General features: G+C 38.0%; 1 protein-coding gene across 5 annotated transcripts in view; it reads left to right on the forward strand.

The window, feature by feature from the left end:
* Window positions 1-19,821, forward strand: part of ARID2 (AT-rich interaction domain 2) — a 155,834-nt gene extending 136,013 nt beyond the window's left edge. For 4 of the 5 annotated variants that reach the window (XM_036456167.2, XM_045587935.1, XM_036456168.2 and 1 more), the window contains 5 exons: window positions 538-676; window positions 764-849; window positions 5,570-5,693; window positions 5,781-5,872; window positions 18,229-19,821. In XM_036456167.2, coding sequence (XP_036312060.1) covers window positions 538-676; window positions 764-849; window positions 5,570-5,693; window positions 5,781-5,872; window positions 18,229-18,373 — 586 coding nt within the window. In that variant the 3' untranslated portion in view covers window positions 18,374-19,821. The remainder of the gene's footprint in view (window positions 1-537; window positions 677-763; window positions 850-5,569; window positions 5,694-5,780; window positions 5,873-18,228) is intronic. The other variant, XR_006742830.1, reaches the window with a different exon arrangement.
* The last annotated feature ends 3,585 nt before the right edge of the window (window positions 19,822-23,406 follow it).

A 23,406-nucleotide genomic window follows, 5' to 3' on the forward strand; every position in this document is an offset into this window, starting at 1 on the left:
GTATCGTTAAGCCTCAGGGTATATGAGTGAGTAGGATATGATGTTGGAGAAATTCAAGACATGGACAAACATACAAAATGTGAATTCAATGAAAAGATAGACCTACCAAGATGTTTAGCATTTAAATTGTTAGATTGTTAGATTAAATATGCTAGAGTGTATTATATGTAAATGTTTGAGCAGCTTCTAAAAGTATAATAGAGAATGGTATTTGTATATAAAAGAATGTTCTATTGTGTTTTAAAATGATATTTCATTTACTTTAAAGAGATTCTTAGCTGACCTTCATTCAAGGTAGGGAATTAATGAAACATTAAACTGAAAACAACCAAAAGTGTTCATGGTAATCATTTAACATGGACATAAATGCAGAGAAATTTATTTCAAGATAGTTTCAAAATATTCTTTGAAATTTGCTTGCACTATTTGCTTAATATTTCTGTATATTGTTCTGGGGCTTTTGTATTAAAAGAGCAAGTTTTCTGTTATAAAGACTTTATTCATTGTCAGAAATTTTGTGGTGTTTATTTTTTGCAGGTGGTTTCAGACACCCTCACAGGTTTTCTACCATGCAGCGACTGAACATGGAGGAAAAGATGTATATCCAGGGCAATGTCTGTGGGAAGGTTGTGAGCCTTTTCAGCGACAAAGGTTTTCTTTTATTACCCACTTACAGGTACACTTTCTTAATACTGTTTGGTCATTAACTCTTTTGCATTAAAGATTTTGATGCATATTCTTTTACTTCCTCTTTCTCAAAAAGGATAAGCACTGTTCAAAGGATGCCCTGCTTGCAGGATTAAAACAAGATGAACCAGGACAAGCAGGAAGTCAAAAACCTTCTACCAAGTAAGGAACATGAGCTTACTTCCTGTTGTATCGGGTCTAGTAATAATTAATGTCGTTTTTAAACATTCGTTTAAAATCTTGCTTGGCATTGACTTGTATTGACATAACCTTCAAACACGTGGTATCTACAGAACGTGTGAAGTGCAATTAACAAGTTTTGCTTGAAAAAGTTTGTGTTTGGTTTGGTTTTTGTTGCAAAACTAGGGCTAAGAAGATGGCGGGTGAAGAGCATATTCGGCACTGCATGCTTTACGAGTTCCAATTAGGAAGAAAAGCAAGTGAGGCTGCAAAAAACATCTGTAGTGCTCTTGGTCAAGATGCAGTTAGCGCCAGAAAATGCCAGCGTTGGTTTGAGAAATTTCGCGAGGGAAATTTTTCGTTAGATGACAAGAGTGGTCGAGGCCGTGTGTCCAATTTTGATCAAGAAGCTCTTCAAGCTCTTTTGGTGCAAAATCCTCAAATTACCCAACAAGAGCTTGCGACAACTTTAAATTGTTCACAAAAAGCAATTTCCAATCAATTGCGTGCACTTGGCAAAGTCCAAAAGTTTGGAAAATGGGTTCCTCATGAGTTGACCGACAACAAGCATAATCAAAGAGTCACAATTTGCAGTTCGCTCCTCTCTCGTCAAAACCGTTTGCCGTCTTTAGAGCAGATTGTTACCGGAGATGAAAAATGGGTGCTGTATGTTAATTTGTAAAGGTGGCCTCAATGGTTGGACAAAAATGAGGCTCCACAGCCCACGCCAAAACCTGACTTGCATGCGAAAAAAGTGATGTTGTGTGTTTGGTGGAATTTTAAAGGAATTCTTCATTATGAACTTTTACCATCTAACCAAACCATTACAAGTGCAGTGTATAGTGCCCAATTGGAAAGGTTAGCCCAAGCTTTAAGAGAAAAAGAACCCGCGCTGATTAATCGGAAGGGCGTAATTCTTCACCACTATAACGCACGACCGCATACTGCAAGAATCACTGCTGAAAAACTGCGCCAGTTGGAATGGGAAGTTCTCCCTCAACCTGCATATTCTCCTGATATTGCCCCTTCCGATTACCATTTGTTTCGTTCTTTGCAAAACTTTCTTCTTGGAAAAAAATTTAATAATGAAGAATGCCTCAAAAATGCATTGACCGAATTTTTTGCATCAAAATCACAAGAATTTTACAACAGAGGGATTAAAATGCTTCCTGAGCGTTGGGCACAAGTAGTAGAAAACAACGGCAACTATATTGTTGATTAAATTTTGTTGTATTGTTTAAATAAATTCGATTTAAAAAAGTATTAGAAAACGACATTAATTATTACTAGACCTAATATATACAGAAAGAAAAATCGGGAAAGTAGGCAAAACATATTAACAATGAAATATTAGGAACTGGAAACTCTGTTCTGGTCCAGCTCTCTCATGCACCAGCTATGTGACCCTATTCAAATTGCTTAAACACTCTAACCATCACTTTTATATTTATATGAGAAATATTTTGTAATCTGTAACTATAAACAGGAGTAGGCAAAAGTAGGTTTACAGTTGTGAATGTGCTAGTTTATTCTTGTATTATTTATTAATTATTGCATTATTTTCCATTCAAACAACTGTAAACCTACTTTTCCCCACCCCTATTTTTTTATTCTTTGAGAGTAATTAAACATGTATTTGATAATGGCAGATATTTCTTCTTATAGTTCACATACTTGTAATGAATGTAGTGGAGTTCTGAATTGCAGATATCTGTAAGTTCCTTATTAGATTTATATATCTCCTATTCAGTTTCTGAGAGCCTTAGTTATAGATTTTGCAACCTGAATAATATTTTTAACTCCGAAATGTGAAAAGTAATTTGCCATCACTTACTAAGACAGTGCAATGTACTAGGCATTGTGCCAGACCTAGGGAATTCTAAGAATAAGACATAATCTCTAATTTCAGAGCTGATATTCTAGAAGGAGAACTAGAAATATGAGACTACAGGATCTGCTTACATACTTTATTCAGTTTCTGTTAATGAGCATCTCTCTGTGCTAGACGCTAAGATATAGTATGAGGTATACATGACCAAGGTACATTTTGCTGTTCTTGTGTCTGCAGATCCATCCAGTGAAAGGTGTAGGTAATTCTTACTAAGAGTCCTAAAATGAAGAGATCCACAACGAACTATGAGAGCTCATCTAAACCAATCCAGGGAAGGCTTACTGACAGAAAGTACCTCCAAACTGAGACCCAAAGAATAAGTAGTAAATAGCAAAAGGTCTCATAAGCTATAATCATGTGTTTGAGTTTTATCCTACGGGCAACAGAAAGTCATTTTTCTACCAAATATCTTTTCCTATAATTTTCACTGTCTTTAATTTGTATATATTATGTAGCTTATAAGAATATGTTGGAATATGTTTGGTTTTGCTCAAGTTTGGAGGAAGAGATATTTGGTGTATCGATTACAATCAATCAAAAATCTTTGTCATCCTATACAAAGCCTAATATGCTAAGTGTCCGGTTGGCTGTTCAACCAATCAAAGCGTAATATGCTAATGAATGCTAAGGCCTCTCAGTGCTCACCATGATGTGCACTGACCACCAGAGGACAGGATCTGCCTCCTGGTGTCAGTGCGCTCCCCAGGGGAGCACCACTCAGCCAGAAGCCGGGCTCATGGCTGGCGAGCACAGTGGCATTGGTGGGAGCTCTCTCACCTCCACAACAGTCGGACATCCCCCGAGGGCTCCCAGACTGTGAGAGGGTGCAGGTTGGACTGAGGGACCCCCACTCCCCAGTGCACAAATTTTGTGTGCTAGGCCTCTAGTTTATGCATAAGATCTAATAACAGTATATATGTATATATTCTTTTCTTTTGACAACCATATATAGTTGTAAACTGGTTTATAATTCAAAGATTGCTTTTACATCAACTTATTTAATATTCAGAATTATTTTACTTACGTAAAAAAGTGCCAGAAATGCCCCCACTTTACAAATGTGAAACCTGAAACATAGAGGGGCAAACTGAAATATTCGAAGTCATACAACTAGTGACAGCACCAGAAATAGACAGGATTTCCTCACATGCAAGTCAGTGCTCTTCCCACCATGGCCTCAGCAGAATACAAAAGCTGTATTCATACAATTTTCTGCTTGGCCAAGGAAATATATAGTAGTTTGAATCTAATTTTAGGTAAAATTCATTCCTTCAGTCTGTGTTTTAAAAAGGATGTTAGAATTATACTGAAAGGGTTGATTAGAGTCATTAAATAATGGTGAAAAATAAGATTATATAACAAATAGTTTGAAGTGTGTTGTTTAACATATTTTTATCCTATCTAATAAAGAAGGACTACCGGTATGCTAATTGACCATCACACCCTCACAAAGATGGTGGCACCCAGTCCCTCAGCCCCGCTGGGGCGGCAGGCATGTGGCAAGGCGAGTCCTGCCCCACATGCCTGCCTCCAGAGTCCCCCAGTCTCCTCAGTCCCGCAACCACCCAGGGCCAGCCAGAGGTACAAGCAATCCTTGGATGGTGGCTGCCCAGCTGCCCACAACTGCCTGAGGCTCAGGTAACCAGGGCCGCCCGAGGCTTGCACTGCCAGCAGTGGCAGCAGCAGAGCTGTGATGGGGGCGTCACCTTCCCCTGATCTCCAGGTCATCTCCTGCCTCTGAAGGCTCCCAGACGGGCCACACTGAGGGACACTCCCCCTCCCCCCAGTACATGAATTTTCATTCACTAGGCCTCTAATATTATAATAGGCTATCTTTTTCTGGATGACCTATACCTATGTCAGTACATTCTTTTTTTAAAAAATATATATTTTATTGATTTTTTTTTTTTTTACAGAGAGAAAGGGAGAGAGATAGAGAGCTAGAAACGTCAATGAGAAACATTGACCAGCTGCCTCTTGCACACCCCCTACCAGGGATGTGCCCAAAACCAACGTACATGCCCCTGACCGGAATGGAACCTGGGACCTTTCAGTCCGCAGACCAATGCTCTACCCCTGAGCCAAACCATTTTCGGCAACACATTCTTCTGTAATATTATTTTAGTCTTGGTATTGTTTAGCCAAAATAATTGCAGATAACGTTTTTATTTGTTAATATCTTCACATTACATTCAATGATGTAAACTCCACAAACTGGTACTATGCTGTAATTTTAAATTAAATTTATTGAGGTAACATTGGTTAATAACATTATATAAGTTTCAGGTGTACAACTTTATAATACATCATTTGTATATTGCATTGTGTGCTCATTGCCCCAAAACCACTCTCCTATCACCATACATTTAAGTCTCCTCCCCCTCTTCATCTTCCCCCTCTGACAATAAACATAGTGTTGTCTGTGTCTATAAGTTTGTTTTTTATTGTTGTTTTTCGTTCGTTGCTTTCTGTTTCATATCCCACATGAGTACAATCATATTGTTTTTGTCTTTTTTCCATCTGACTTACGTTGTATTTATTTTTAATGCATGTTTACTAGCACGGTTACTTTAAAAATGGTTTATGCTGGAACATCTATTGTTTGCTTTAAAATTGGTAAATTGGAAAATAAAACACTTGAAATTTCACCTGATACTAAGAGCCCCTTTGCCTAGGCTCACACAAAGAATAAATGTTAATGCTGGGCCATGGGAGATTTTACTCATCCTGTATCTGCCTGCAGTTGGCAGGTTGGTCATGGTCATTCTGCAGCAGCATGCTAACAGTCTCTCTCTCTGTCTGACAACTTAGGCAGCCAGTTGTAGGGGGCACAAGCTCAACTCCTCGAGCACAAAAGGCCATTGTGAACCATCCCAGTGCTGCCCTCATGGCTCTACGGAGAGGATCAAGAAACCTCGTCTTTCGAGATTTTACAGTAAGTAAGCCTTGAAAGCCTTTCCTGTAAAGGTGTGAGCATTGTGTGATTTAGATCTTTATTCTTTTCTTTTCCTTTTTTTTTAAGGATGAAAAAGAGGGACCAATAACTAAACACATCCGACTAACAGCTGCCTTAATATTAAAAAATATTGGTAAATATTCAGAATGTGGTCGCAGGTGAGTAATCTATTTTCCATAGCCAAAATTGATTTAGATTATTTTACTTTTCTTATAAGGTAATGAAATTAGATATCTATACTTTATTCACTGTTTTTCTCAGGAACTTTGTATGTCAAAAAACTTATGCTAAGGTCAGGCCTTCAGGATATCTTAAAAGCCAAAAAAATAGATGTTGAAACTACCAAAAGGTGTTCCTTCAACTTGTTTTACTATGTTAATTTTCTTGGTAGCCATAGACTTTAGAGTAAAAAGTAGATCTGCTAAAGAGAAAATTTAGGGAGGAAGAAATGAGTTGATGATTTGAATTATGTGGAATTAGAATAAAACCCAGTTTGTTAATTGGCATTTTAATGAAGCTATCAAAGTTAACATTCACTACAATACACTGAAGTGTTAAAAGTTACTTTCTAATGGACTTAACCAAGAGAAAACTTGGGATTTTGTAGGTCTTTGAAAGATGAAATGTTTTGTTGATGCCTTTTGGACCTTGTCTCCCTTGAAGATTAACTGGCTTCTCTGGTATTCCTTCTATATCTCAATCTCCTTTGTTGAAAAGTTGTCCTTTAAGGCTGTGGTTGGCAAACTGCACTTCGGGAGCCACATGCAGTTCTTTGGCCCCTTGAGTGTGGCTCTTCCACAAAATACCATGACCTGGGCAAATCTATTTTGAAGAAGTGGAGTTAGAGGAAGTTTAAGTTTAAAAAATTTGGCTCCCAAAAGAAATTTCAATTGTTGTACTGTTGATATTTGGCTCTGTTGACTAATGAGTTTGCTGAACACTGCTCTAAAGCATCTTGCCTCCCAGATAGTGAAGATAGTGACTTTCTCCCTGAATCTCTCTTCTTTCATATTCCTATTCCCTAAATATATCTTGAATCTGCCTTAGTTCTTTCCTTCTCTTCATTTTGCTTTTCATGCTATTTCTCGCAATAACCTTAAAACTGGATTTTCCAAACATAAAAACAGTGGTATCAATTACAAAAAAAGCAATGAATTTGACTATATCAAATTTTAAAACTTTTATTAATTAAAGATGACTAAAACTCTTAGAACTAAAGAACTTTTGCAATGACAAAAGTTACTATATTTAGTGTATCAAGTATTCTCACAGATGAGTAAGAAAAATTCTTAATAACTCATTTTTTAAAAATAAAGCTTTTCAAAAGAAATATGAAGGTTTAGTAACCACCTGAGAGCACCGGTGTCTTCCTGCTTAATTTATAACATGATTTCTTCCTCCCTTCTCACTGCTTTGCCCTCCCCACCCTTCTTTTTGCTGCGTAGCCTATGTTTAAGTTTTAGCCACACTAAAGCACATGTAGATTCCTAATCATGCTAGACTTTCATGTCACACTTTTGTACATTTGTTCCAATGCTCATTGTTTATTGCTCCTTGCCTGGAATGCCCTTCTCCCTGTGTTACTTGCCTATTGAACATCTGCAAACTCTTCATAATTCAGCTCACACATTAACTTCTGGCTGCCACCTTTTTTATGCTGTGTTCCTCTTCCCCACCAAGTTTGTTGTTCTCTATTTTTATAACATGTCTTACAACATTTAATATTACTGTGTAAATCGTTTTGATATTACCTTTTTCCCTTACTGACCTATGTTCTGACTTTCTCTCATTAATATTTGTAGCCTGAACACCTAGCCCAATGCCCAATACATTATAGGTAATCTCTACTTCCTATTCATATTTAGGATTCAACTCAAGGTGACCTCTTCCTTTCCTGACATCTTTCTTACAAACCTACTCCTGACCTAGGGTGCAATAGGTACTCTCTACCACTGCACACGTTGCTTGTTACCACCTGAGTTCTTTGAAAGCAGGGATTGGACATTTATTGTGTGTGTGTGTGTGTGTGTGTGTGTGTGTGTGTGTGTGTGTCTTTAGTGCCTAGCATACTGTTGGGAATGTAATAGTGATTCAGTAAGTATTTGATTGATAGATGGAAGAAAAGAAGTCTCCCAAAATTTTTTCGTAGAATCTGTCTGAAATTTGTATAGGCAATTGGAATTATAAAAGTAATTTTAAACTTTTTCTTACATTCTTACATGAGGCTTTTTCCTCACATTCTTATTTTTTAAAATCTTTATTTGTTGAAAGTATTACATATGTCCCCCATTTTCCCTCATTGACTTCTAGCCCGTCATTTCCCCCTACCCAAGGCCTTCATCACCCTACTATCTTTGTCCAGGAGTTATGCTTACATGCATACAAGTTCTTTGGTTGATCTCTTTTACCCACCCTTCCTGTTTTCCCTCTGCGATTCAACAGTGTGTCCCATACTTCTGTGTCTCTGGATCTATTTTGTGGATTAGATTCCACTTATGAGTGAGATCATGTGATACTTATCTTTCTGACTGGCTTATTTCGCTTAGCATAATGCTCTCCGTCTCCATCCATGCTGTTGCAAATGGTAAGAGGTCTTCCTTTTTTACAGCTGGATAGTATTACATTGTGTAGATGTAACACAGGTTTTTAAGCCACTCATTTGCTAATGGGCACTTGGGCTGTTTCCAAATCTTAGCTATTGTAAATTGCACTACTATGAACATAAGGGTGCATATATTCTTTTTGATGTTATTTCAGGATTCTTAGGATAAACTCATGGGAGTGGAATCACTGGGTCTAAAATGAAGTTCCATATTTAATTTTTTGAGGAAACTCCATACTGTACCAGTCTGCATTACCACCAGCAGTCTACTTTGCCAATGATTCATCTGATAAGGGGTTAATTTCCGAAATATATAGGTAACTCATACAACTTAACAAAAGGAAGGCAAACAATCCAATTAAAAAATGGGCAAGGGACCTAAATAGACACTTCTCCAAAGTGAACATACAGAAAGCCAAGCGACATATAAAATATGCTTAAAGTCACTAATCATCTAAGAGACACAAATCAAAACAACAATGAGATATAACTTCACTCCTGTCAGAATGGTTATCATCAACATATCAACAAGTGTTGGCAAGGATGTGGAGAAAAGGGAACCCTAGTACATGGCTGGTGGGAATGCAGACTTTCCTCACATTCTTTTTATTTTTAATGTGTTTTTATTAACTTTTAGAGAGAGAAGAAGAGAGAACCAGAGCGCGATAGAAACATCAATGAGAGAGAAACATTGATCGGCTGCCTCCTACATGACCCTCCCTCCCACAACTGTGGATCAAGCCCAAAACCCAGTCATGTGCCCTTACCAGGAATCGAACCAGTGACTTGGTGTATGCATGCCACTGAGCCATACCAGACGGGCCACATTACACTTTCTTAAGCTTACAGCAAAGACACTTTGGCTGACTTGAATATAATTATTGGGCCAAAAGTTTTCATTGTACTATTTTTATGCTGTTGTTGATTTTGTTATTTTATCCCAAATGTCTTCTGGCCTCGTCAGTTCCTATTATCTTAATATGGCAGAAGCAAAAGAATTAACACAGTCCACTAAATATTCCCTTTACCTTCCCAGTCCAGGCCGGAATCCCCATATAGAACAACTACTGAACATCTACACTGATGGGGAGTTTTGCTTGAGTTACTGACAAAGAATCTGGCAAAACATATATGTGGAGAAGAGAGTGTAGGAAATCAGATAGCTGCGCAAGATACAATAGTTCTCTGATAATACTTCCCATCTTGGTGAAATGTTACAGGGTGTGGTTTGTATTTTTCTTAGACTGAAGCAAATTCTATTTGCAGTAAAACGCGCGTACACACACACACAGACACACACACACACACACTCACGCTCACGCACAGAAAAACACCCTGCCGCACAAAAGGAAGATACATGGATATTTAGCTTTATTCTTACAGTACATCATACTAAACAACATGCAATTCAGTATTTTTAAATTTTTAAATTCAGAATGATTGAATAGTTTCAGATGTTTAAATGCAGTTTACCTCCATTCTGATTAAGCCTGAGCACTAAAGAATTGCAATGTATTTCTTTTCCTTTTGATGCATTTATTTTTTATCAGTATAATACAGAGGTCTTATTTAAAAATCAAATGGTACTTTTCTATACAGTAATAATGAATGATCCAAAAAATAAGAGAACAATTCCATTTATAATAAATCAAAAGAATAAAATACATAGGAATTGTATTAACCAAGAATATGGAAGACTTTTATACTGAAAACTATAAATTATTGCTGAAAGAAATCAGAGAAGACATAAATAAGTGGGGAAATATCCTTTGTTCATGGATTGGAAGATTTAATAGAGTTAAAATGTCAGTACTACCCAAAGCAATCTACAGAGTCAATGTAACTCCTCTCATAATCAAAATGACTCTTTTTAAAGAAAAATCCATTTTAAAATTTGGAATCTCAAGGGACCCTGAATAGCCAAAACTCTAGAAAAAGAAAGTTGGTGGACTTACACATCCTGATTTCAAAATCTACTCAAAGCTACAGTAATCAAAACTGTGGTACTGGGGAAAAAACAGACTTAACGACCAAAAAAAACATAATAGAGAGCTCAGACATTAGATCTCACATATATGGTAAAATGATTTTTGATAAAAGTGCCAATTCTCCAAATAGGAAAAGACAATCTTTTCAACAAAAAGAGTTGGGAAAACTCGATAGTCACATACAAAAGAATGAAGTTTAACCCTTTAGCAAACAACCATATACAGAAATTAACTCAAAATGGATCAAAGACATAAATGTAAGAGTTCCAACTATAAAGCTTCATGACATTGGACTTGGAAATGAGTTCTTGGACATGTGGATATGACACCAAATGCACAGGCAACAAAAGAAAAACAAATTGAACTTCAGAATTAGAAACTTGTGATTCAAGGGTTACTACTGACAGAATAAAAAAACAACCCATAGAACGGAAGAAAATAATTATAAATCACATATCTGATAAAGAGGTTAATATCCAGAAAATATAAAGAACTTCTGAAACTCAACAACAAACAAACAAAAATAGGCAAAGAACTTAAAAGACATTTCTCCAAAAAAGATAAAACAAATGGATAATAAGCACATGATAAGATGCTCAACATTACTAATCATTAGGGAAATGCAGATCAAAGCCACAATGAAATACTACTTCATACCCATTAGGATTACTATTATTTAAAAAAAAAAAAAAAAAGTGTTGGCATAGATGTGGAAAAATTGGAACCCTTGTGTATTATTGGTGGAAATATAAAAAGGGACAGCCACTATGAAATGGCAGTCATCTAAAAATTGAACGTAGGATTATGTATGCTTCTGGGTATATACACAAAAGAACTGAAAGCAGGTAGTTGAACAGACATTTATGCACCACTGTTCATAGCAGCTTGGCTGGAAGGTGGAAGTAACCCAGTGTCCATCAATAGATGAATGGGTAACTGAAATGTGGTCAGTGTATATATACAATGGAATGTTATTCAGCCTCAAAAAAAAAAAAAAAGAGAGAGAGAGAGAAATGAGAGCTTCTGGTCAAGATGGAATAGGTAAACACAATATTGGCATCCTTCCATGACCACATCAGAATAGCTAAAGTACAGAATAACAATCATTGAGAACCACCCCTGAACAGAAGTGCTATAACTATGGATACAAAACATTTAAGAATTGGTAGGTGGGATGGAGATGCAGAACAGGCTGGTCCTGCACCCATGTGTGGTGGTTAAACATCATGAGGGATATCTCAGCTGTGGAAGTATCCTGAAATCCAGGAGTCCCAGCCTCACGGCAGGCTCCCTAGTCCAGGGTTCCAGTACCAGAAAGAGAAATCCCCATAACTTCTAGCTGTAAATACTAGCAGAGATTGCAGCTGAGTGAGACAGAGGGCTGCTGGAATGGCAGCCATTCATCTTAAAGAACCTGCACAGGGACTTACTCAGATTCATGCTGAGCCCCAGCACTGGGGTAGCAGCTTGAGAGGCACCAGGGGCACATGAGGAGGCAGTGGATTATCTGGTTTTGGGAGAGAGGTGGAGGGGCAGCTTTATCCCAGACAGTAGTGCTGGCAGTGACCATCGTTCCTTTTGTAGGTACCAAGTCTGAGTCTCCATTATTCTGGCTAATAACCTTTGCCCTGCCCTGGTTATTCCTTGAGACCCACATTGCCCAACTTGTGGGTCCTTCCAAGCAATTTCCAGTGTATTTTTCCATACAAATGGCCTGCCTTGGCTCATGCTGTGGACATTCCTAAACTTTCTCAAAGGTTCACAAACCCCAAACAAGCAGCACCTGGCCTCAGCATCCCACGTACCTTTTGCTAAGTGGCCCCAAGCTTGGCACTAGCAACACATGGCTTTGGTTTGTAGGGGTGTCGAACTCAATCAGAGAAGGGGCCAAAATCTAAAATCCAGCCTAAATCGCGGGCCGAATGGTTTACTGAACAGTCATAAACTGTCATTGTGATGGAAACGCAGCGGAGTGCAGTGATGACAGCGCGGTGCGGGCCACATTGCAAGGCCTGGCGGGACGGATTTGGCCCGCGGGCCTTGTGTTTGACACATGTGGTTTACAGCATGGCTTCCCCTGGGAATCTGCAAGCCCATCATAAGTGATAACCATCTGCATATCGTTCTGTAGCTCATGCCTGTTTGCCCTAGGCAGGGCACAGTCAGAGGCCAATCTTGGCCTGTGCCTCCCAGAACGCCACAGACCCAGCTCACACAGTGGCCAGCTTCAGTCATGCTGGAGAACCACCCAACAACCTCCACAAGTGACACACTCAGGGTGGACTCTGCAGGCACCATGACCCTACTGAAGTGAGACCTGCTCCATGGATTGGCCCCTACACAGTAGTCCTCATAGCTGATTCATCTGGGAGTCAATCCTTCCCATTGACACACCAACAACAATCAAGGCTCAACTACATCGGGAGGTTGTACACTGCCTCCACTTTGGGGAGAGGGGAGCTAAAGCACCAGGCCTGGATGACCCCAGGAGTCTGTGCCATTGGGCCCTACAAGACACCTACTATATAAAGCCACTTTATGAAGATTTGGAGATATAGCAGATTTTCCTAATACATAGAAACCAATAGGCAGCTAAAATGAGGAGACAGAGAAATGTGTCCCAAATAAAAGAACAGGGGAAGTCTCCAGAGAATGAACTTAAGGAAATGGAGGCAAGCAGCCCTAGCTGGTTTGGCTCAGTGGATAGAACAGACACCTATGGACTGAAGAGTCCATGGTTGAATTCTGGTCAAGGGCACATGCCCCTGTTGCAGGCTCGATCCCCAGTAGGGGGTGTGCAGGAGGCAGCTGATCAATTATTCTCATCGATGTTTCTATCTCCCTCTCCCTTCCTCTCTGAAATCAATAAAAATATATTTTTAAAAAAGAAAGAAATGGAGGTAAGCAACTCAGATACATAGTTCAAAACAATGGCTATAAGGAACTCAAGGAACTTAGTGAGAACTTCAACACCATAAGAAAGGACATATAACCATTAAAAAGACCAGTCAGAAATGCAGAATAATTGAAGAATACACTAGAAGGAATCAATAGCAGATTATTATAGATGAAGCAGAAGATCAAAGCAGCAATTTGGAAAACAGAGTATCAGAAAACACCCAATTAGAGAAGCAAAAAGGAAGGATTCCCAAAAATGAGAATAGTTATGGGACCTTTGGGACAATATCAAGCCTAACAACATCATAGGTGTACCTGAAGGAGGAGAGAGTATGGGATTGAGAACCTGTTTGAAAAAATAATGGGTGGAAATTTTCCTATCCTGGTGGAGGAAATAGACATTCAAGCCCAAGATGCACAGCGTCCCAAACAAAGTAAACCCAAAGAGGCCAACACCAAGATACATCATCATTAACCCTTTGCACTCCGAACCATTCTGGACATTGGCTACCAGCTACTCGACGCTACTTCGCGGCGGACACGTATTGTACATTGAATTAACTCAGTTCCCCGTAATCACTAATAAACTGCAATGTCCCCCCTGAGAGGGGACATCCGAGTGATATGCTAGAATTCCGATGTCCCCTGCAAAGGGTTAAAATGGCAAAGTTTAAAGGCAAAGAGAGACTCTTAAAAACAACGTCTCTATTTCCCATTTCTTGAACTTCTGTTTTGTGGATGCTAGACCCTTATAGATGGACTAGTAGCCCTGAGCACCGTATGCAAGTAGCTTGCTGCGGCTTGCCTCAACTGGCCACCCGCCCACCACTGCTTGTAGCTCTCCGCTGCTTGTGGCTCGCTGTCCCGCTCTTCTGGAACTCCTCCAACCCACCCCTCACCCCGCCCCCCAATAGCTTTCTGCACTGACAACTGGGGGAGCTCTGGCCTGCTTGTAGTTGGCTGTCCCACCCTCCTGCAGATCCCTGATGCGGTCATTGCACAGTTGGTCATTATGCCTCAGGGCTTAATGGATAATTAGCATATTCCTCTCATTATATAGGATTTTCCTTTTTTTCCTCTCAGCTTTAATTTTTGTCTGTTTTCTGGAAATTTTCTTGACTTTATCATCAGTCTATTGAATTTTTGCTTTAGCTATTCTGCTTTAATTTCTAAGTGCTCTTTCTGAGCTGTCAGTTATTGCTGTATTATCACATTCTGTTCATATGTTGAAGAGAGTGCCTTCTCTCAGGATTTTAATTCCTAGCATTTTTAAAATTTCATCTGCTCGCAGTATAGTTGCCATTTCCTTGAAATTCCTTGAACATCTGAAATTCCTTGGCTTTACTTCATAAGAGTAAAATTTTAAAAAACTAGTTGGACCCTCTGGGTGTGGGACTCCACCTGTCACTGGTGATTGCTATTTTAGGATGACCCCTGGTAAACCAGATGGTTTATTAGAAGCCCACTTCTACCCCAAATGTCAGTTTCTATAGAAAGATTGTTTCTCCAGAGAAGAATCTCTGATTTTCTTGCCATTGGAGGTGGGCAGTTTGGGTCAGAGCCTCTGTGAGGTCCTGCGTTCTGGAAACAGAAAGGGGGAGAGGCCAGGCAGCTATCCCTGTGTTCATGTGTGTTCACTTTCACCCAGTCTCGGGTTTTGTCCTATTGATCGCCTCCTAACCTTCCCCGTGTCTGTCACTGTAAGTTTTAAGCCTTTCTGGTTTACTTTCTCCAGGAAATGTATTTATTTTGGAAGCTGAAGGAGATACACTTGTGTTTAAACTCCTGATTTGTGTCTTAAATTGTTTTCAATAATGGTATTTAAAAACTATTTCACATTACCTATTAAGTGCATTAAAATGACACAATGTTTATGCTTTGTTAAACATATCAAAAAGAACTTTTGAAATATGAAAGTAAAAGTATAATTTCCTACAACAAAACAGACATTTCAGTTTTTATCTAGTGAGTGCTTTATTTAATTTTTGTAAATCCTCCCCAAATAAAAGATACTAATTTATATAAAAAGTGAAATTGTACCCAGAAGGTATGGCTCAGTGGTTGGAGGTTCACCTATGAAACAGGGTCATGGTTTGATTCCCAGTCAGGGCACATGCCCAAGTTGCAGACTCAGTCCCCAGTGTGAGGTGTGCAGGAGGCAGCTGATTGATCAATGATTCTCTCATTGATGTTTCTTTCTCTCTCTCTCAAATCAATAATTAAAAAAATGTTTTTAAGTGAAATTATTACCTTAAAGTCATCCTGGTGACTTAAATTTAGTCTTCCTAGTTTTATTATTATGACATAAAAATAAATAATATTTTTTAATATGTGACTGTCAGTTTGGAAAATACGATTTTATTAAGATATTGAAACAATGCTTTTTTCTTTGTCAAAGTATTTATAAAGGGGAAATATTTTTATTTTACTTTGTACACTATTTTTAAATAAAGATTTTTATGACTTCCTTTCATAGAAATTTCATAGTTCATTTAAAGAGTTGTTAAGTAAACTTGTGAAATAAGGTATGTCTAAAGAAAAGTATAAAACACAGAAGAGGAAAGCCCAGTGAATTACCACAGACTGAACCCCCATATAACCAGCTCTCCACCGAGCCCCTCTGAGTCCCTGCCAGTCTTGATCCCGTTGTCTTCTGTCGGATCACTCTTCCAGTCCAGAACACCACAGATTAATTTTGCCTGATTTTGAACTTTATATAAGTAGAATCATATAGTATATATTCTCTCTTGCTTTTTTTTTTTCTCACTCAGTATTGTTTGTGAGACTAATTCATGTTATTGCATACAGCAGTACTTTGTTCATATTATTGCAGAATAGAATGCTATTGCATAAATATACTCAAATTTATTTTTCTACTTTTGATGGACATATGGGTTGTTTCCAGTTTGGGGCTATTAAGAAGAATGCTGCTGTGAACATTCTATGCATGTTTTTTGGCTATCTATATTTTTTCAAATTTTGTGCATCAGGATATATACATATATATAATCTCCATTCATCCATCCATCCATCCCATGATGCACGAAATTTGTGCAAGGGGCTTGGCCCTGGCAGCCCTAGCTTTGTCTGGAAGGTCGTTCTGCTGTTTGGTCTAATTAGCATATTAGCTCTTTATTATATAGGATTTCTGTTGAGCTTTTATGAAGGATTGGTGATTCATAGGATATTAGAACTTTATTACATAACAATTTGAGAGGTTTTATCACTCCCTACAGCAGTGTATGAGTCTCAGTTACTCCACATACTGATCAATATTTGATATAATTTTAATGTTTTATTTTCGTCATTTTTTTCAGTCTATGGAGTATCTATGTGAGGAAACTACCTAAAAACAAAATAGCCAAATAGTCAGAAAAATATGAAAATATGCTCAACTCCTTAGTTCATGAATCTCAAATTTTTTATAGTTCTTCTGTGCTTTTGCTTTGCTATGGTAAAAATTACTACAGTCCCCACCTGTTAAATTTTGGTTTTGAATTTCTGTCTTTTCCCATTTATTGTTTCCTTATAATGTTTGTCATTCAAAATTTAGAAGTTTTCATTTCTTTCCTTTTCACTTTCAGTTCCTTTTACCCAGAATTATTTAATGAAGGCACAAAGTTCTTGGGTAATCTCATGCTGTCTGATGTTTTTCTAATATGTCATGTGAAAATTTTCACATGTAAGGCAAACTTGGAATAATTTTGCAGTGAACACTTACTAGTATATACCAATCACCTAGCTTTTACAAAACGTTGACCCTTGAACAACGTGGGGTTTAGGAACATTGAGCACTACCCCTAAACCGTCTGGTCTCCCCCCTACCTTGCACAGTTGAAAATCAGCATATAAACTTTAGACTCTTTCAAAATCTTATAGCCCAGCCAGTGTGGCTCCGTGGTTGAGCGGGTTCAATTCCTGACCAGGGCACATGTCCCAGTTGTAGGCTCAATCCCCAGTAGGGGGCGTGCAGGAGGCAGTTGATGATAATTCTCTCCCATCATTGTTGTCTCCATCCTCTTTCAAATCAATAAGAATTATATATATATAAAAGCCTACTGTTGACTGAAAGTCTTACATAAACAGTCAATTAACACAGATTTTATATGTTATATACAATATAATCTTATAATAAACTAGAGAAAAGAAAAATTAAGAAAATAATAAGAAAAATATATTTACAGTTTTTATTGCATATAAGTGGAACCACACAGTAAGTTTATAAATTTTTTATAATATTGTAGTGTTTAAATAATAGTTAAGGTAAATGTTGCCTGTTTTCACTTAATGAAGAGAAACTTTATCATACTAGGACATAATTTTTATTTTCAATTAATCTCTTAAAAACAACCATTTTGTTTCCCTCCAACTGTTTTCTGACAGGATCTGAATTTTAAAAAATTTTTTATTGACCCAAGCACACTTACGATGAGATCTGTCCTCTTAACAAACGTTTAGGTGTACAACACATCACGGTGCAGTGTTCGCCCACCGGCGGGCCGAGGGCCTCTGGTGATCCGTGAGGTACAAAGTGTGCAGCAGATCTCTAGAGCTTTTCATCTTGCTTAACTGAGACTTTATCCCCATTGATCAGTAATTCCTTATTTCCATTTCCCCCTAGCCCCTGGCAACCACCATTCCTCTCTTTGATTCTGTGAATTTCACTCTAGTAGAGATACTACTTGAATTTTTCTAGAAGCATGAATGGAGATTAATGCAAATTATCCTGGTAGAAAGGTGCCACGAAGAAAAAACAAGCCAAGAAGTTGCCTGATTCTGACACTACTATTGAAGTAGCTGGGAAGTCATTTCCATTTGAGATGCCTCAGTTTGGCTCAGTTGACTTTGCAAATTGAATAGGTGTAACTAGTTTCCCAAATTCCTTTTTATCTTCTCGCAATGCTATATTTACATTTAGTGGGACTATGTATTATGTCTTTTAAATTTTTAGTTTTTAAACTTGCAAAATCCGCAAGGAATCATCTCTGGGACCTTGGATGCTGATGCACTTCTTGTTTTCTTCCAGGTTGTTAAAGAGACATGAAAACAACCTATCAGTGCTAGCCATTAGTAACATGGAAGCGTCCTCCACCCTTGCCAAATGCCTTTATGAACTTAACTTTACAGTTCAGAGTAAAGAACAAGAAAAAGACTCGGAAATGCTGCAGTGAAAAATAATTCCACTTCTGTAGTGGGGAACTCAAAGTCGGATACATTTCACACGTTACTGAAGAAAGCACCAAGTCTTAATGGAGCAGAGACCATAGAATGAATTATTTTATCTCCTCCCATGATGCTGAGAGGAAGCTTCGTATTCTGATCTCTGAGTGATCCCTTTGTTCTGTTTTAAAAAAAAATCTAAAAAGAAAAAGAAAAAAAAAAGAAAAACTGCTGTGGGATTGTCAACCAGCTTATCTGCAGGATGTCTCTCAGATCTGATAACTCCTGATGGAAACTGGTATGATCAGAATTCAGTACCATCCACATTGGAATATACATGGAATATTGTAAAACCTACATGAGCAGATGAAATAGAAGCATTAAATATTTTTATCTATATCCAAAAAGGAGCACATTTTTATATTTACAAAACCGTTTAAGCTGGTTTGAATAATTAAAAAAAAGTTTCAGCACACCTATACCCCATATCTCTGAGGGGGCCACCAATATCTAGCTGTGGATTGTGTGTTTTGTTTAGAAATCAGTAGCTTGGTTTTCTTACTTGAGCCAATATATTTTCACTTATTTATTATCATAAAAATTTACCAGTCTGAATAGATCTTGTAAATATTTGTGAATAGAACGAACACCTTTCATGCCACTGCAGCCACTGGAAATACATTCTGTGGTGTCCTAGAAGCATTACTGGTAGGTCCTAAAGTTTTCTAGACTTTCCTGTCAATTGTAAGTAATTGTGATATATTCTACGCAGTGGATGAATGTTCTTTAAATTTGTGTAAATACTTCTGCAAAGGTACTGATGCTGTAAAGTCAAAACAGTTGTGGAACTGTGATTTTTTTTTTTTCCTTTTCTTTTTTTGTATTATACACCTTGTTAGAACTCATTTTGCTGGCTGAAAGAGTAATGAATAATATATCTCATGTCATTTTTGTAGAAGAAAAACTATTTGAAGGTATTTTTTGGTTTTCCCTAACATGTATCCACTGTAAACGTTTGTCATGTGCGAGCTCAGAGCTTGGACAGAATTTTTTTGTATTTGTAAATTGGTTTAAATACATGGAATTTTATACAGGTTTTCTCCTGTGTTATATATGCATTATGTGCAGGTATGATATTTTCTTCACTACTTTTTCTATCTTAATATAGTGTGGAATTTTATTGTATTATTCTTCCATTCTTAATACTGTATCACATTCCTGCTCAGAAACTGCTCACTTCCTTATTAAATTGTCTTTTCTCCTCGGCGTGACATGTATCCATTTATAACTGCCTATTGCCTGTTCTATTAGCACTCAAAAGTGTGGAAGGCCTCCAGCCACCATTTCTGCTGTGTCATTAGGATGTGCAGTAAAAATAGAGACCTAACAGTTATGTTATAGAATGGCTTTATTTACTTTGGTGACTGTTTATAGTTTTTAAATAAAAGACTGAACATTTTCTTGAGTCCTTCATTTCTGAGTATGGTTAAGACATTCTTTAAAAATAGAGAAGTTTAAATTCAGCAGAAGGGCCAGTCACCTATTTGACGTATGTTTATAATACATTGAACAGAGAATAGCTACGAGTTCCTTTACTGAGAGAGTGCAGGAGACAGGCAGGAGATGGAGACTCTCTGTTTTCCATTAGACTGCCAGGCAAACCCGGATTATGGTTTGACACTCTTTGACAAATCATTCAGAACCACAGTGCATCCAAGTACTCACCTTGAATTTGAGAGCAGCTTCTGAGAGGAAAAGGGCCTTAGTTTGGATCTAAAAATTTTCCTCACTATTTTGATTCAACTACTAGCAAAGGAAAATCTCATTTCTCCCTAAAGAGGGCTCCCTGGCACTCTGCCATGTATTAATGAATGCTTAAACTTTTCCTCCAACATCGGTTACAGTTATTTCCTGGGGTTGTGGGGCTTATTCTTGGCCCACCCCCCAATATTAGGGCTGCCTATGGACACACCGGTGATGCTGTGGTTAACACTATAATCACTCTCAAGCCCCCAAAACTTACAAGGCTACCAGTGGTGGGTGTCAGTTGGAGAATTTTCTATTCATTGTATTTACCTAAAAACCTCTTTATTTTTCTAACATAATTTTGTGTAACATCAGTAATTTTGTGTAACATCATTGTTTGTTTTAACGGTATGTTTCTTTGCAAACTAAGACTGCTATGGTAATCACATTAGAAGAAACTTCAGGTTTAGAAAAATGATTTTCGTATTCACCATTCTTCCACCTTATTGGAATTGCATGCCATAGTTCTAGCTTTTTGTGCTATAATATGTAAATACGTCTGTAGTCTCCTTGAAGCATTGGTCTCAGCAGAGAATTTTCCAAATATGTATTTGACCTAATGAAACCAATTATGGCTTTCCACTTAGGCTTTCCTTCTTATAGCTTTATAGAACTACATGATGAAACATCATGGACTTGCTGGGTAATGGAATTAAAGCGCTCACGCACAAGTCCTGCGTAACCCTCTCATTCATGAAAAGGTGCTCCTCGCTAGACAGAAACTTGCTGATTTCCAGTATTGTTATTTTTGTCTAAAGTTCTGTAAATACATGCTTTAATGTTATCTTTAAGAAATCTATGTAAATTATATAGTCTACAACTTAGAGACTGTACAATTCTGTGTTATATATGTGCCTAGTGCTCTACTGGCACTCAATAAATTTTAAGTAACAAAATTGATAATCATATAGCCAAGGCATATTTTTCTTCCAAGTTCAAGACAGGATGTGACTATATACTAATGAGACTCGGTAGTTCAAGCCACAGATGGAAACTTGTCTCATTACTTTATAGTCATGCCATGTATGTTTTTTTTAACCATAAAATGACAATAAAAGTGATTTTTAAAATGAGAATGTTTTGGGTAAGTGACTTCTGTCGTGATCTTGATCGCTGCGATTGAAGTATCAGACACCAAGGCAGCGTGGCGAGACCTCTTCCACAAAACAGCGGGAAGCAGCAGGAGCACAGCGACAGCACGCGACGCTGGCTTCATCGTGATGAAATAGTATGTTGAGAGAGAAAATAAAGTCCGGTGTTTATCCAAGGAAAAATTTAGCTGACCACTCACTCACATTAACTCTTCGTAGCACATAATGCAGTCACTGGGATATTCAGAATTGTAACGACTTTTTCCTAAGGGAGCAAAACAAATGACAGTGCTTCTTGCTAGTTACATTACAGCCATGGCTTTTCCCACTACCTTGATATTTGCAAATCTAGTTGCATTTGTGAATCCTCATTTCGTTAAGAAAAGGAGCAGATGCTTCTGTTGTTAAAAATTAGTTCTAGGATTGCACTGTGCATATCTTAGAAAGGCTGAGGCACACTCCCATAGGTAGGTGAGCAGATTTGTTTCCTCTTAAGACTACAGTGAAGTCCTTACTTAACGTTCTCAGTGAGTTCTTGGGCCAGGTACAACAACGTATATCCCGAAACCAGTTCACCACAAGCTAATAAATAAAAACAAGTTGCTATGCTTTGGCATCTCAAAACTTGGAGCAAAACATTACTTGAGAACCTACTGTACTTACGTATTAAGAGAAAAAGCTGCCATTGAGTCCTGGTTTCTGTGGATTTCAGTCTGAAATGAAGTTTTTTAAAGCAGTGGTTGTGGGGTTTATTCTTGGCCCACCAGTGGTTCCCAACGTGGGGCCCTGGCCACACAGGGGGACAATTTTGATTTTTAAGGAGGGCAATTCGAGAATGAGTTTGTTTTTGTTTTTTCACTTCTCATAATTCTAGGGGCCTCATCTACAGTATATAAATATTGTGACATTCATGCATTTTGGTTCTCTTTTCCATATCACTTCCTAGTATTATTTCTCCCTCAGTACTATCCTTTTGTTATTTTTCTTTCATGGGTGCTATATTCTTTGGAAGCTTGTTTAGAACAAGTTAATGGCCTTTTAGGTTTCCTCCACATGAATAGAAGCTCACTTTTTGAATAGAATTTTATGTCACACGAGTGAGCAAAGGATTTGAGATGCTTAGGTAGGGTTAGGACAAAAAAAAAAAAAAAGGTTGGGAACCACTGTTTCAAAGTAGCTTTTGTGAGCAGGCAGTACAACCATGCAATTCAATAATAAAAATGTTCAAGACGGCCTGCCAGGGGTTGCTCAGTGGTTGAGCACCTGCCTATGAACCAGGTGGTCACAGAGTTCGAATCCCAATTAGGGCACATCCCCAGGTTGCAGACTTGATCCCTAGTGGAGGGCATGCAGGAGGTAGCCAATCAACAATCCCCATCATATTGATGTTTTTCTTGCCCTCTCCCCCTCTGAAATAATTTTTTTTTTAAACTAAAAAACAGTTGATGAGAAATCCCCCCTCCAACCGCTCAACCTCCCACCTGCTGGATCCCACCCCATATTGCCAGATAACCACTGATCATATCTCTGTGGTACATCTCTGGTGTTGATTACATATAAGCAATTAGGATATTTTCTCATTTCTACACAAAATGTTTCATACCATTAACACTGCTGCACTTTTTTAAAAACTGAAGATCTTAAGGTCTTTCAATATTGGTATGAGAAGAGCTCCATTTTATGGGTGTACCATGACCTATTTAACTAGACCTCTTATTGATGAACGTTTCAGTGGTTTCCATGCTTGATGCTGGTCACTAACATTTGCTAAGCATTTCCCTCTGTCAGTCACTATGCTAAGCCTTTACACGTATCATCTCAGCCTTCACAACAACCCAATGTGGTAGTTGTTTTATAAATGGGATAATGAGGATTTAGAATAGTTAAGTACCTTGAATAAGGCCTTATGCCAAGTTAAGTGGAGCTGTGTCCCCAGTACACACACAGCCCAGTTATGGAGAACAACTAGAATTCTTTCCAGGGGGTTAGGTTGCTAGTACATACAAGACCCCAATTTTGGGTGCCAATCATTATTTTTGTATTTGCTTCACTGGTTCCATTAAATATTCTCTTCCTGTTAATTTTGTTATCTTTCTAAAGTTTTCCATAATTCCTCAGATTTATTTTCCAAGTATTTATTAATTTGA

Source organism: Pipistrellus kuhlii, unplaced genomic scaffold, assembly GCF_014108245.1.
Source record: "Pipistrellus kuhlii isolate mPipKuh1 unplaced genomic scaffold, mPipKuh1.p scaffold_m20_p_3, whole genome shotgun sequence".
NCBI lineage: Eukaryota > Metazoa > Chordata > Mammalia > Chiroptera > Vespertilionidae > Pipistrellus > Pipistrellus kuhlii.